This window comes from Myotis nattereri (assembly GCF_964212035.1).
Source record: "Myotis nattereri genome assembly, chromosome: 8".
Lineage (NCBI taxonomy): Eukaryota > Metazoa > Chordata > Mammalia > Chiroptera > Vespertilionidae > Myotis > Myotis nattereri.
Genome location: NC_138083.1, coordinates 87365998 through 87378313, shown reverse-complemented (window position 1 = coordinate 87378313; position 12316 = coordinate 87365998). Strand labels below are relative to the sequence as shown.

The following is a 12316-nucleotide window of genomic DNA, read 5'->3' as shown; positions in this document are numbered from 1 at the left end:
GGGAAGTAGTGGGAGCTGAGAATGTTGTCAAGGGTTTCCTTAAATAGCAATCTTTACAAAAAGTTCTAAAATATTATTTGCTTTACTTTTAAGAGAAAGAAATTTGAATAGATAAATAAAAAAATACTCATAATTCCTTTTTTATAATATAACTAGAGGCCCGTTGCATGAAATTTGTGCAAGGGGCTCAGTCCCTGCAGTCCCTCCCCCTGCCCACTGGTCATTTTGGAAGGTGGTTCTGCTGTCTGGTCTAATTAGCATATTAGCTCTTTATTATATGGGATTACAATAGAATTTTAGCATTTTATAGTCTTTCAAGATTTTAATGCTTCTTTTGAAAACATCATAAATATATGCATATTTTAAAAATTTTTACCTACTATTACATTATATACATTTTATCCATGCTTTATATAATTTGCATGCATTGTTCTAACAACTGTGTGTTGTGCTAACATGATTTACTTAACCATTTCCATATTATTTCCAATTTTTCACTATTATAGGTAGTACTCTAATGAGTATCCTTATGTATACATATAAGTTCCTTCCTATGTTGTACAGTGTTTCCTTGGCTAAATTTCCAAAAATATAATTAGTTGACTATTAATGATTTTTGAAACCTTTTAATTTGGTTGTACCCAAATTAAAAGTCTATTGAAAAGTCCTGTTCATTTGGTTTCAGCTTTCCTTCTGTGGCACTGAGTATTACAATACTTTTTCTTTTTGGTAATTTCATTTTAAATTTGCATTTATTTGAGTAGTTGTGAAGTTGAACAGACTAAAGCATTTGTGCTAAATTTTGCAGTTCAGATTTGAACTCAATCTATACATTTACTTTTCCCCATAGAAATTTAAACTCCAATTTTGTCATCAAATTTATTAAGATGACATTTATTATTTAGAAGTTAGTCAGTTATAATGGGTTATGCTTTGTCTTATTTGATACTTATTGCCTTGAAGTTATATATACATATATATATATATAAGTCTAATATGCAAAGTGTCCCCTCAGGAGTTTGACTGACCAGGAGTTCGATTGCTCGCTATGATGTGCACTGACCACCAAGGGGTGGCATGGAACGAAGGAAGGCCGCAGCCAGCAGCTGGCAGCCACTAGGGACCCTACTTGTGCATGAATTTTGTGCACTGGGCCTCTAATCTTAAAATAATATTAATATCTTTTTTTTAAATTGACTGTTGGTTTATTTTTTTTAAAATTAAATCTTTATTGTTCAGATTATTACAGTTTTTCCTCTTTTTTCCCCCCCATAGCTCCCCTCGACCCAGTTCCACCCCCCTGTTCTTACCCCCCCTCCACTGTCCTCATCCATAGGTGTACAATTTTTTTCCAGTCTCTTCCTGCACCCCCCACACCCCTTTTCTCCCGAGAATTGTCAGTCCACTCCCTTTCTATGCCCCTGATTCTGTTATATTCACCAGTTTATTCTGTTCATCCGATTATTTATTCACTTGATTTTTAGATTCACTTGTTGATGGATATGTATTTGTTGTTCATAATTTTTATCTTTACCTTTTTCTTCTTCTTCCTCTTCTTAAAGGATACCTTTCAGCATTTCATATAATACTGGTTTGGTGGTGATGAACTCCTTTAGCTTTTTCTTATCTGTGAAGCTCTTTATCTGACCTTCCATTCTGAATGATAGCTTTGCTGGATAAAGTAATCTTGGTTGTAGGTTCTTGCTATTCATCACTTTGAATATTTCTTGCCATTCCCTTCTGGCCTGCATGGTTTCTATTGAGAAATCAGCTGACAATCTTATGGGTACTCCCTTGTAGGTAACTGTTTTTCTCTTGCTGCTTTTAAGATTCTCTCTTTGTCTTTTGCTCTTGGCATTTTAATTATGATGTGTCTTGGTGTGGTCCTCTTTGGATTCCTTTTGTTTGGGGTTCTCTGTGCTTCCTGGACTTGTAAGACTATTTCTTTCACCAGATAGGGGAAGTTTTCTGTCCGTATTTCTTCAAATAGGTTTTCAGTATCTTGCTCTCTCTCTTCTTCTGGCACCCCCATAATTCGGATGTCGGTTTGCTTGAAGTTGTCCCAGAGGCTCCTTACACTATCTTCGTATTTTTGGACTCTTTTTTCTTTTTGTTTTTCCGGTTGGGTGTTTTTTGCTTCTCCGTATTTCAAATCTTTGACATGATTCCTGCGATCCTCTAGTCTGCTGTTGGATCTCTGTATAATATTCTTTATTTCAGTCAGTGTATGCTTAATTTCTAGTTGGTCCTTTTTCATATCCTCCAGGGTCTCACTAGATTTATCAAGGGTCTCACTAAATTTATCGGCAGTTTCTAGAAAATTCTTGAAAAACCTTATAACTGTGGTTTTGAACTCTATATCTAGTAGTTTTCTTTCCTCCATTTCTGTCATTTGTGACCTGTTTCTTTGTCTCCACATTTTGGCTGCTTCCCTGTGTTGATGGAGTGGCTTTGTGTGCTAGGTGTCCTATAGGGCTCAGTGGCTCAGCCTCCCCAATTACCTGAGTTGGACACTCTTGGTGCACCCCCTTGTGGGCTTTGTGCACAGTCTTGTTGTAGTTAAGCCTTGATTGTTGTAGGTATCACTGGGAGGAATTGACCTCCAGGCCAGTTGGCTGTGAGAATGAGCTGTGTCTACAGTGGGAGAACTTCTGTGCTGGAGACACCCTTATGGGGCAAGACTTGCTTCAGTGGGGCTTTGGTGCTCACTGAGTCTGCCCCCTGAGTGTGTCCCTTATGGATCTGAGGAGTTGTAATCTGGATGGTCCCACTCTGACCACTTGGTACACGGGCTCTTGGATCTAAGGAGGTGCTAATTTAGCTTCTGCCTGAGGCTACCCAGCAGGAGCTACAGAGAGATCTGCAGATTCCTCTTCTTTGTTTGGGGTTTGGAGGTTCCCAGATGAGGCCCAGCTGTGAAGCAGTGCAAGCTGCTTTGAGGCCTTGGGCCTTCTTTTGTATGTTCTGGGTCTCTCTAACCCAGCTGCAGTTTGTTAGGTAATTTTAGATTGCAAAGGGCCAGGGCATTTATATGCAAAAGCCTCTGTGCACAGCTTGGGTGGGGCGTGGTCTCAGGGAATCAACAGGATGGAGCAGAAGCTATGGCTGATCCTCAGTCCTACCCTAAGAGGCCCCGCGTCTCAGTGTCCCGGTAATCTCTGCAAGCACCTCTGAGAGAAAGCCGCCCTCGAGTTCCGCCCGATGACAGACAGTCCAGTTTCTCCCCGTATGAGTCTGGGTCCCCAGAGACTCGCCCGGAACTGGAGTTCCGAGCCGTCGGGAGCTTGTGTCTCCCTCCCAGTTGCCAGCCCTTTCCGCGTGTGCCTCCGTACCCCTGCACTTTACTTCCGCACCTCCGCTGGGTCTCAGTGTGCTTTTCTCTATCCTTCTAGTTGTAGAATTTCCACTCAGCCAGCCTTCCTGTGGTTCTGGATGATGTCTGTTTTGTCTTTTAGTTGTATTTTTGTAGTGGTTGTGTGAGGCAGCAATTTCAGGTGTTTACCTATGTCGCCATCTTGGTTTCTCTATACCTCTTTTTTTTTAATGTCTATATTTGCTTGTTATTTCTTTGCTCTTTTTATTTTCAACTTTCTGAGCCCCTTTATTTTTATATAATGTTTCTTGCATAAAACATAGAGTTTATTTTCCTCCCATCTGATCTGACAGTCTTTTTCTTTTATTGGTGAGTTTTCCATTACATTTATTGATAGTATGGGCATGTTTGGTCTTGATTCTATTATTGTGTTTATATACCGTTTCTAACATTGTATTGTCATTTTCTAGTATTTCCATCTTTGTTCTGTGGTATGGGTTTCCCATTTAAATCCATCCTTCTGATAATTTTGAGGATTTATAACCTGATTTTAGTTCTAGTGGTTGTTTAATGTCATATTTCACAGTGAGTACATGCTTCTATTTCTTGATTTACCAGTATTAAAAAGGAAGTAGTATCTATTGATAGCCCACTTAAAAAACTAGGAGTTAACTCACATGATTGAAGTTAGTTTCAAGAAAGCTTTTCTAAAGGCCATCTCTTCTGATAAACAGTAAAGATAATGAAAGCTCTCTCTCTGTTGCAGATCACAGTTCCTGCCAGTGACTGGGTTTGAAATCATTAATTTATTTATTCACCAGCATGTATTGCAGGTTATATTTACAGGTGCTGTATAAATGCAAACGTCAGACATGCATCCTGTCCTCATAAAACTTTCAATATAATAATGAAAAAACATACTGAACAAATGATTCCAAGTGGAAATATGACAAACGAGTGAAATGAGGGAGCATGCCTGCGTCCCTGTGTACTGATTATGTATTAATGAGAAATTACTATGAAAACTTTGCCTGTGGGAGCAACACATGAAAAACTTGTAGGCATCACGAATGAGCACTCTTACTCCAGGGCAGTGGTCGGCAAACTGTGGCTCTTCGCCCCCTTGAGTGTGGCCACGAAGTTTCAATTGCAATGTACGTGTGCACCCGCACGGGTATTTTGTGGAAGAGCCACACTCAAGGGGCCGCAGTTTGCCAACCACTGCTCCAGGGTCATCTGAGGGTAATGGTACCCCTGGAGGCATTTGGCGGGCGTTACGTGCCCACTCTGTGAGTTAGGTAGCATCGTGAGAGGATTTAGACAGACAGCCACAGCAGATGGCAACCGCTCCCTCACCCTCCTCAGCTCTTTTGTGCATTTGCTTCATTCTTCCATCCTCTTTAGCCCTAAATGTTATCTGTTGCCTTAACAAGAGATCTCACTGTAATTTTCACCACCACATGAATCAAGTTTTTCCTTGGTTCACATCATCATTTTCTTGTCATTGTCTAGCCCTTTCTTCTTAGGCCACTCTCACAAAACAAGGGGCCAGCTTATGTTTGTCTTTTGATGTTTGGTGGTCATGGTATTAACTAAGTTAAGTTGGGTTTTGCTGACCAAAATTAGACAGCTCATATATCACATGGGGTTGATTTGGAGAAGAGCAGTGTACACACTGGACAGTGAATTCCTTCTGGGCAGGAAACTGCATCCCTCTGCACAGCCCTGCCCCAGCGTCTTGCGTCTTTAGCTTTTCATGAGCCAGGGCCTATGAAGTGCACATTTTGTGGGTTTTGCGTTAGTCAACAAATATATGACAAGGTCCTTTGTTCTTTGATTAGATTTAGCCAAAGCCTTAGGAAAGTGAATAATATCTTTATTGTATTTAGCAGCAGAAGTATCCTGAGCAATTCAGTAAAATATTTATATTTTTCAAGAATTTTCTCATGTTTTTGTCACTATTTTGATAACCTTCTGAGACAGATTTAGGCAGTTACTGGTATTTCTATTTTGCTGGTGAAAATACAAAGAAGTCAAGTGACTTACCTAAGGCCGCACGTCTGTTTAGTGGTTGAATCAGGAATACAGCTCCCAAACTGGTGCTCTTTCTGTTCCCTGCACTCCCTCCGCTGGGCCACAACTTCATCCGGCCCGATGCGAGTGCCAGCTGTGTGTCTAGCATCATGCTCTTGACAGATGAAGACTGTGCCAATTGAAACTCTTAAAATGGTGAGAGTTGAGCGTTAACTTTGGTTCTTCTATTTTACAAAGTATTAACACTTTTGTCTTCATATACTTTAAAAGGTATATTCCATCTTAGGCATTTTAAGTATTTGTTTCCATTAGAAAAATGCTAGTAGTCTTATTTCTTTGACAATTACTGTTAGAAGTTTTAACTTTTAATGTTAGGAAATACAAAACATATAGAGAACCATCAGAAAAGGCAACTTTCAGAGTCTTCTGACAGCCCGAGATTGCGACGGTGAAGTGGGGAAAGGGGGCTTGAATGAGTCGGGAGTTGGATTTGGCCATTAGAAGGTTGCTGTGACCTGGGGCAGGTCAGTGTTAATACAGTAGTAGGAGCGGAGTCCAGGTTTGAAGGAAAAAGATGAGTGGAACGTGAGGAAATAAGGCAGAGTTTCTCTTCCAGTGGAAGGGGGAGGCAGAGATGGTTTGAGGGAGAAGGGTGTGAATAAGGGCAGTTTTCAGGTTATCAGAGTGTGCGTATATCTGTCACTTCAGGGGAAGAAGCCCCAGGAGAGGAAGAGGGGAGGGAAAAGGTGAGAGGAAAAGTTGGGCAAATTGATGAGACCAGATCCGCAGGAGGCAGGAGAAGCTGTGACCCAGAGTCAAGTTTGTAGTTAGAAAGGTAGTGGACTACTCACTCCTCACAGTCAGGAGGTAGGTCAGGAAGTTACGCTAAAATGGGTCAGAGGAAGCCTGAGGTAAGGGAGGGTATTTGAAGAGGCTCAGGGCTTTAGGCTTGAGCTCCTAGTTTTCCTAGCCTGCTGCGGAGTCTTGACCTAGAAGCTAATAATCAGCTTATGCTATTTAAAAGATGAGAGTTCAGATATATAGGAAGTTTGATGGACTTTACCTAGTTTTATTATTGAAATTTCAGTGTTTCTTTATAATCATTTGTGGAAGATGCATTTTAAAGCAATAAGCGAGGGCTAAAGGAAGTTTTAAGTTTTTGCATGGCTCACTTTGTTGAGACGCTTTTTCTCAGGGCTTTTAATTTAGAATTGGCCAGGCCCTACTGATAGCTACATACTAAGCATTTACGGAAATGGACATGTTCAAGATCAACCCACCAGTTCTATTTTGTTGCTGCACCTATCCTTGAACACCTAAAGTCATTCTGTGCCTTTCTCTGTATCAATCACAGATTTGCACATGCTTATGTTCTCAGAAAGCTCCCTCTAAAATCTCTACCTACAGGTGCTTCCTAGCATACGGGGTGGGATATAAAATGTCCTGTTTCAGTTGTTTGGAACTATACCTCTCCCAATAGAAATGATATTAGAAATGGCCAGCCCACAAAAGACCATTGACTAAAGTGTAATGGAATTATTAAAAGTAATTATTATGGCTTGGCTGGCGTGGCTCAGTGGTTGAGCATCGACCTATGAATCAAGAAGTCATGGTTTGATCAGGGCACATGCCCGGGTTGTAGGCTCGATCCCCAGTGTGGGGCATGCATGAGGTGGCCAGTCAGTGATTCTTTCTCATCACTGATGTTTCTCTCTCTCTCTCTCCCTCTCCCCTTCCTCTTTGAAATCAATAAAAAAATATATTTTAAATAATTACTGTGTATAGCTATGTTCCTATCAGGAAGTAATTAAATTTCAATTCCTGAGGTAAGAAATGTTTCTCCCACTTCTGCTATATCTTACCCCCTACTTGTCTGGCAGTGACAGAGGCGCCCAGCTCCAAGCCACTTAGGGTGGTTCTTGTAAGGCCCAGGAACGAGGAGTTGGGCCAGAGACTCTTGAAAGTGGACAGAGGAGCAGCTGCAGTGATGGCGTGTGTCGGTGGAGGGGTCTGCCTTGTGTGTCAGCTGGGAGCCCGGGCCCTGCCAGTGCAGACCTCCTGTCTCCTATCCTCCTCCCCTGGACCATGGTTCTCAACCAGACCTGATTTTGTCCCCACACCCCACCCTCCCCCAGGCACCAGGGGCACTTGGCCATGTCTAGAGACATTCTTGGCTGTCACAAACGGGGTGCTGCTACTGGTATCTCGTGGGTGTAGGCCAGTGCTGCTGCTGACCATCCACACACAGACTTCCCCAGCCCCACATGCCAGCCGCGCTAAGGGTGAGAACCTCTGCTCTCGACCATGGCTGCTGGTTCGAGTCTCGTTCCCCTTCTTGCTTGGCTGCAAAACAAAAGTGTGGTTTGTGTTCCCTAATTCTCTTCTACCTTTGTTCTTGAAATATTCTCAAAGAGTCCTTTTGAGGTTTTTCTAAAGGCTTTATTGTCATCACACCATGAAAATAGATGGGCTAAAAATAACAAGAAAATTACAGTTTCAGGACATCTTAATTAAAAGCTGTCCATGTTATCCACCAGACCGTAAATAGAACAAACTTCAGCTCCTTTTCTTGGCTTTAGTCTAGTCTTCCCATTGTGGTTTCCTCTTTCCTGGGCTTCCCTCCTTCTTTACCTGGACTGCTCAGCTGGCGAGAGCCTGGGCGGGGAGAGCCTGGGCCGGGATCCCTCACCGGTCCAAATGAGGAGTAGCTGGCAGGAGCGCTGGAAATCCTTGGGTTCTTTCAACAAGGAGTGAAGGGACGTTTCCTTTGTATTGCATATCCTGTTGCCTTCCTTTTTTTAAGAAACTCACAGAACGAGATGAGTCACAGCATCTCCCTGAGCCCTGCTGCATCGGCACAGCGGTCCTTCCACGGCTGCGCTGTCCTTACCTCCACCGCGAGCTGGTTTTCTCATCATTTCCCTTTGAATTAGTAGAAATTTAAACATTAAGAATTAAAGATTATAGAATGTAAAAAATGTAACTTTTGATCATTTAGAATTGGAGTTGTTAGATGTAAAATATTATTAATCATATCTGTACATACTTTCCATACTTTGTTTTTTGGTAGTGTTGATTTATTTTTTTCAAATTAAATTATGTCTATGTAACTTTTATTATAAAAGTACTTGCTAATCATACTCACTGATTCCTCTGAATATGTTTTCATTAGAAATTAACTGGCTTTTGTTTTCAATGTCTTTTTCTGTAGTTGTGATATTCAAAGCTTAGTGATGGTATCCCCTAAAGAGGAAATAGAAAGCAGGCGGGGTTTCTCGGGACATCTGTCACATTCATCATTTATAACCTTCACCTAACTATCTTTCACCCAGGATGATTAATGTATTTGTGTCCTCATATATGTTGACCACATATTCAGCTGATGATGCAATGAGTAGAGAGATGTAAGGAGATCTTACTATATACCAGAGGCATTCAAAGGGCAGTGAAACATTCTATTGCAGGTATTCTTGGTGCCGGCAATGAGGTTGTTGTAAATACAACATACTAGTATTCTGCCATAATACAGTTATTTTACTGTATCTTTGCATTTGTCTGGCGAGGGGATGAGGGGCAATATTATCTGATACTTTTTGTGTATCTGGGAGTCAGAATGAGAAGCCCCAAGAGTAAATATAAAGCTTGGTCTTTGCTCTGTGACAGGCCTTTACCTGTACTGGCTTGTTTAATCCCCACAATAGTCTTATGTGGTAGTCATTGCTGCCACAGTTTACAGAAGAGGAAATTGAGCCTTTTAAAGCTATAGAGCTTCTGCAAGGTCATATTTCTAGAGCTGGGGTTTCAGCTTGGGTTTGTATGTCTCTCAAGATCCTCATTCTAAGTCCAGTGACTCCCATATTTAGTCATTCACACAAACATTTTTTCAGTACCCCTATGTGACAGGCCGCAGGGATCCAAGATTAAAGACAGATACGGAGTCCTAAGGAATTTTTTTATCTTTTTTTTTTTTTTTTTTTTTGGCAGTGGTATATATGAAACAGACTAGAGAAAGAGGAAGGCTTGAGGACAGAGATACTGTTATCTACTGTTGCATCCACAGGGCAAGCACTGCACATATTAGAAGCTCAGTAAATGCATGCTGAGTGGATCAAAGACAGTAGTGAGAAGTAGTAGCTAATAGGAGAGAGAGTGAAGTGTAGAAAGGATATGAAATCAAACAGCAGAATTGTCCTGATCCATTTAGAGTTGGGATAAGCAAGTGGCTGCTCAGTAGCCCCACGGGGTACAAAGAGCCTCTAGATCAGTGTTGGCGAACCTATGACACGCGTGTCAGAGGTGACACGCGAACTCATTTTTTTGGTTGATTTTTCTTTGTTAAATGGCATTTAAATATATAAAATAAATATCAAAAGTATAAGTCTTTGTTTTACTGTGGTTGCAAATATCAAAAAATTTCTATGTGTGACACGGCACCAGAGTTAAATTAGGGTTTTTCAAAATGCTGACACGCGGAGCTCAAAAGGTTCGCCATCACTGCTCTAGTTAGTGTATTCACTGAAGCCCGGAGAAGTTTCCATAACAAATGATCTTTCACACTCCCTCCCATCCCCCCCCCCCTTAAAATATGCCAAAGGCTAAACGTGAGTGCCTTGGAAAATCGCATAGGTGAAGGGCTCTTTCCCTAATGACACTGGATAAAGCGGTATTACATAATGTAATTTGTTTTCTTTCCCCTGATGAAATATAACATTACACTTTCATACCAAGTGAATCTTTAAAAATGTAAGTTACGTTCTTTGGAAGATACCTTATAAAGAACTATCTGTAGTGTATAATGTAACAATCTATAGTACTGTAACAGGTTACATAAAGTAATTAAAAATAACTTTTTTTGAGTAATATCATTTGAAAGAATTGTGATACGTTGAAGTAATTTCTGTTTGGAGTACCATGTAGCTTTTTGTAAAGAAAAATATGGGGAAATTAGGAAACGATTGAAATGATTTCATTTTCATTATTCAACAGCATCGATGCGCTACTTTCTTGTTCCGAGAATGTGTCCATTAATAGTGATATTTTGCTTTACAGCTTTTCTGGGAGAAGAGGCTACAAGGACTTAGTGCATCGGATGTAACAGAACAAATTATAAAAACCATGGAGCTACCTAAAGGTCTTCAAGGTATTACCTCAGCTCAGTTGAGCGGTGCCCACTGTGTGCTGGGCTCTGCGGAAGCTGTGGAGTCAGGATGGAGGGGTGGTGTGCCTTGCTGGGTGAGGGCCCTCTTGCGTAAACCCAGGGGGAAATGTACATGAAACGCTTGTATTTTGCAAGGATGCTTTAGGGCAGCGCATTACCTAAGATTATTTTTCTGTGTAAAAATGTTGGTTAGGTTTCTCATATAAATGAACTCATGTGCTGCTTCTGGAACCAAATGCGCTGAGTGGCAGGCTTTCCCAGGCTTCCTGCTCAGAGCAGCATCTGACCCCCCCCTCTCCCCCCCCCAACACCTGGTCTTTCTTTCTGTTATGGAAGGAAGAGCCAGCAGCTCTCCCCCTGCCTCTCCCTCCACAAACTGCTGCTGCACGCACAGCGGTGGGAACCCCTGCACCTCAGTCCTGCAGCAGCAGCACGTGGGGTGGGGGTGGAGGGCTCAGCTGCTAGGTGCCTGCCGTGTCATGTTGATTCCAAGTTCCAGAGAAGCATCCTTTTCCAAGCAGGAGAACTTCAGCTCCTAAATCTTCATGTAATGTGGATTGCTTAAAAAATCCTCATCATCCGTTGGTTAGAATGTTGTCTCATTCCTCTCTGCTCTTGGGAATTGTTGCTTTAACAAGTTTATGACTAAGCAATGCATTTGAAGGTGGCCCTAGGGGCCAGTCTCCCAAAAGTAGTCAAGGTGTGCAATTATTAGGTGAATCTGTGAACTTGGACATTTTGTTCGGTATTTTGAAAAAAACCGTTAAAGCTGTAGGCACAGCATGCTTGCATTGGCTTCTCCTTTGAAGTCTTCAAACAAGGAAGGTAAGTGTCGAGACATTGCTGGAAATTAATGTTAAAAGCTATAAGAGAAAGCTATTCCAGGAATAATTTAGGAAAATATTAAGGGGGATACTTGAGTATAATATGACTTCAGAAGGGACTTAGATCATTAAAATTATTGACCTTGCTTGAGGAAATGTAGCCAACTTCTAAAAAGTGGAGAAAAATTTTTGGGAAATATATTTTAAAATTATGTTAAAGTTTTATTGAATTGCTCGGCTATTTTGTTACTGTTTCTTTAATGTTAATTCATTGGTGTATAATAACTATTAAATAGATATTATCTAATCCTTTGCTGCTTTGGCTTATATCAGTTAAATATATGACCCCCCCCCCCCAAAAAAAAAACATGATCCCAAATGAATATAAAAATAGTGGTTGTTTTAGGTAACATAGGTTTGTCAAACACATTTAGAAATTTCCCTTAACAAGTCCATTTTTCTGATTGCAGGAGTTGGTCCAGGTAGTAACGACGAGACCCTTTTATCTGCTGTTGCCAGTGCTTTGCACACAAGCTCTGCTCCAATCACAGGGCAAGTCTCCCCTGCTGTGGAAAAGAACCCCGCTGTTTGGCTCAACACATCTCAACCCCTCTGCAAAGCTTTCATTGTCACAGACGAAGACATTAGGTAAGGCAGTTTCACTTAACTTCAAAACCTTGTTTTTTACATCTGGTAAGTGATGAATCAATCAGAAAGTTATGTATGTATATTTATAGAGCTTTTGTGAAGCCAATGGGAGGTGATGTAGGACATTTGAAACGTGTGAAAAAAGTAGAAGTGTGTGGATAAGGGTATCGTTGCAGTCATGTCCAAAGGACAGGTCAGTTGCCCTCTACTCATCCTTTTTGTAGTGTCTTTTGTAGTCTGGCTCTTCCTTTCACTTGGTTATGCCTTTTGTGATTGCTTCCTGCATTGTTTTGTCTGCAAAGTGGTCTCTCTTCAAAGCAGATGATAGCCATGCTCAGT

At 41.2% G+C, this 12316-nt stretch overlaps 1 protein-coding gene across 3 annotated transcripts in view; it reads left to right on the top strand.

The window, feature by feature from the left end:
* The window catches only part of MBD2 (methyl-CpG binding domain protein 2), a 52262-nt gene that overhangs the window by 33867 nt on the left and 6079 nt on the right, over window positions 1-12316 (top strand). For all 3 annotated transcript variants that reach the window (XR_013996362.1, XR_013996363.1, XM_081097722.1), the window contains 2 exons: window positions 10397-10487; window positions 11800-11977. Coding sequence is in view for 1 of the 3 variants with exons in the window: in XM_081097722.1 (XP_080953848.1) it covers window positions 10397-10487; window positions 11800-11977 (269 nt within the window). In the remaining 2 variants the exon portion in view is untranslated. The remainder of the gene's footprint in view (window positions 1-10396; window positions 10488-11799; window positions 11978-12316) is intronic.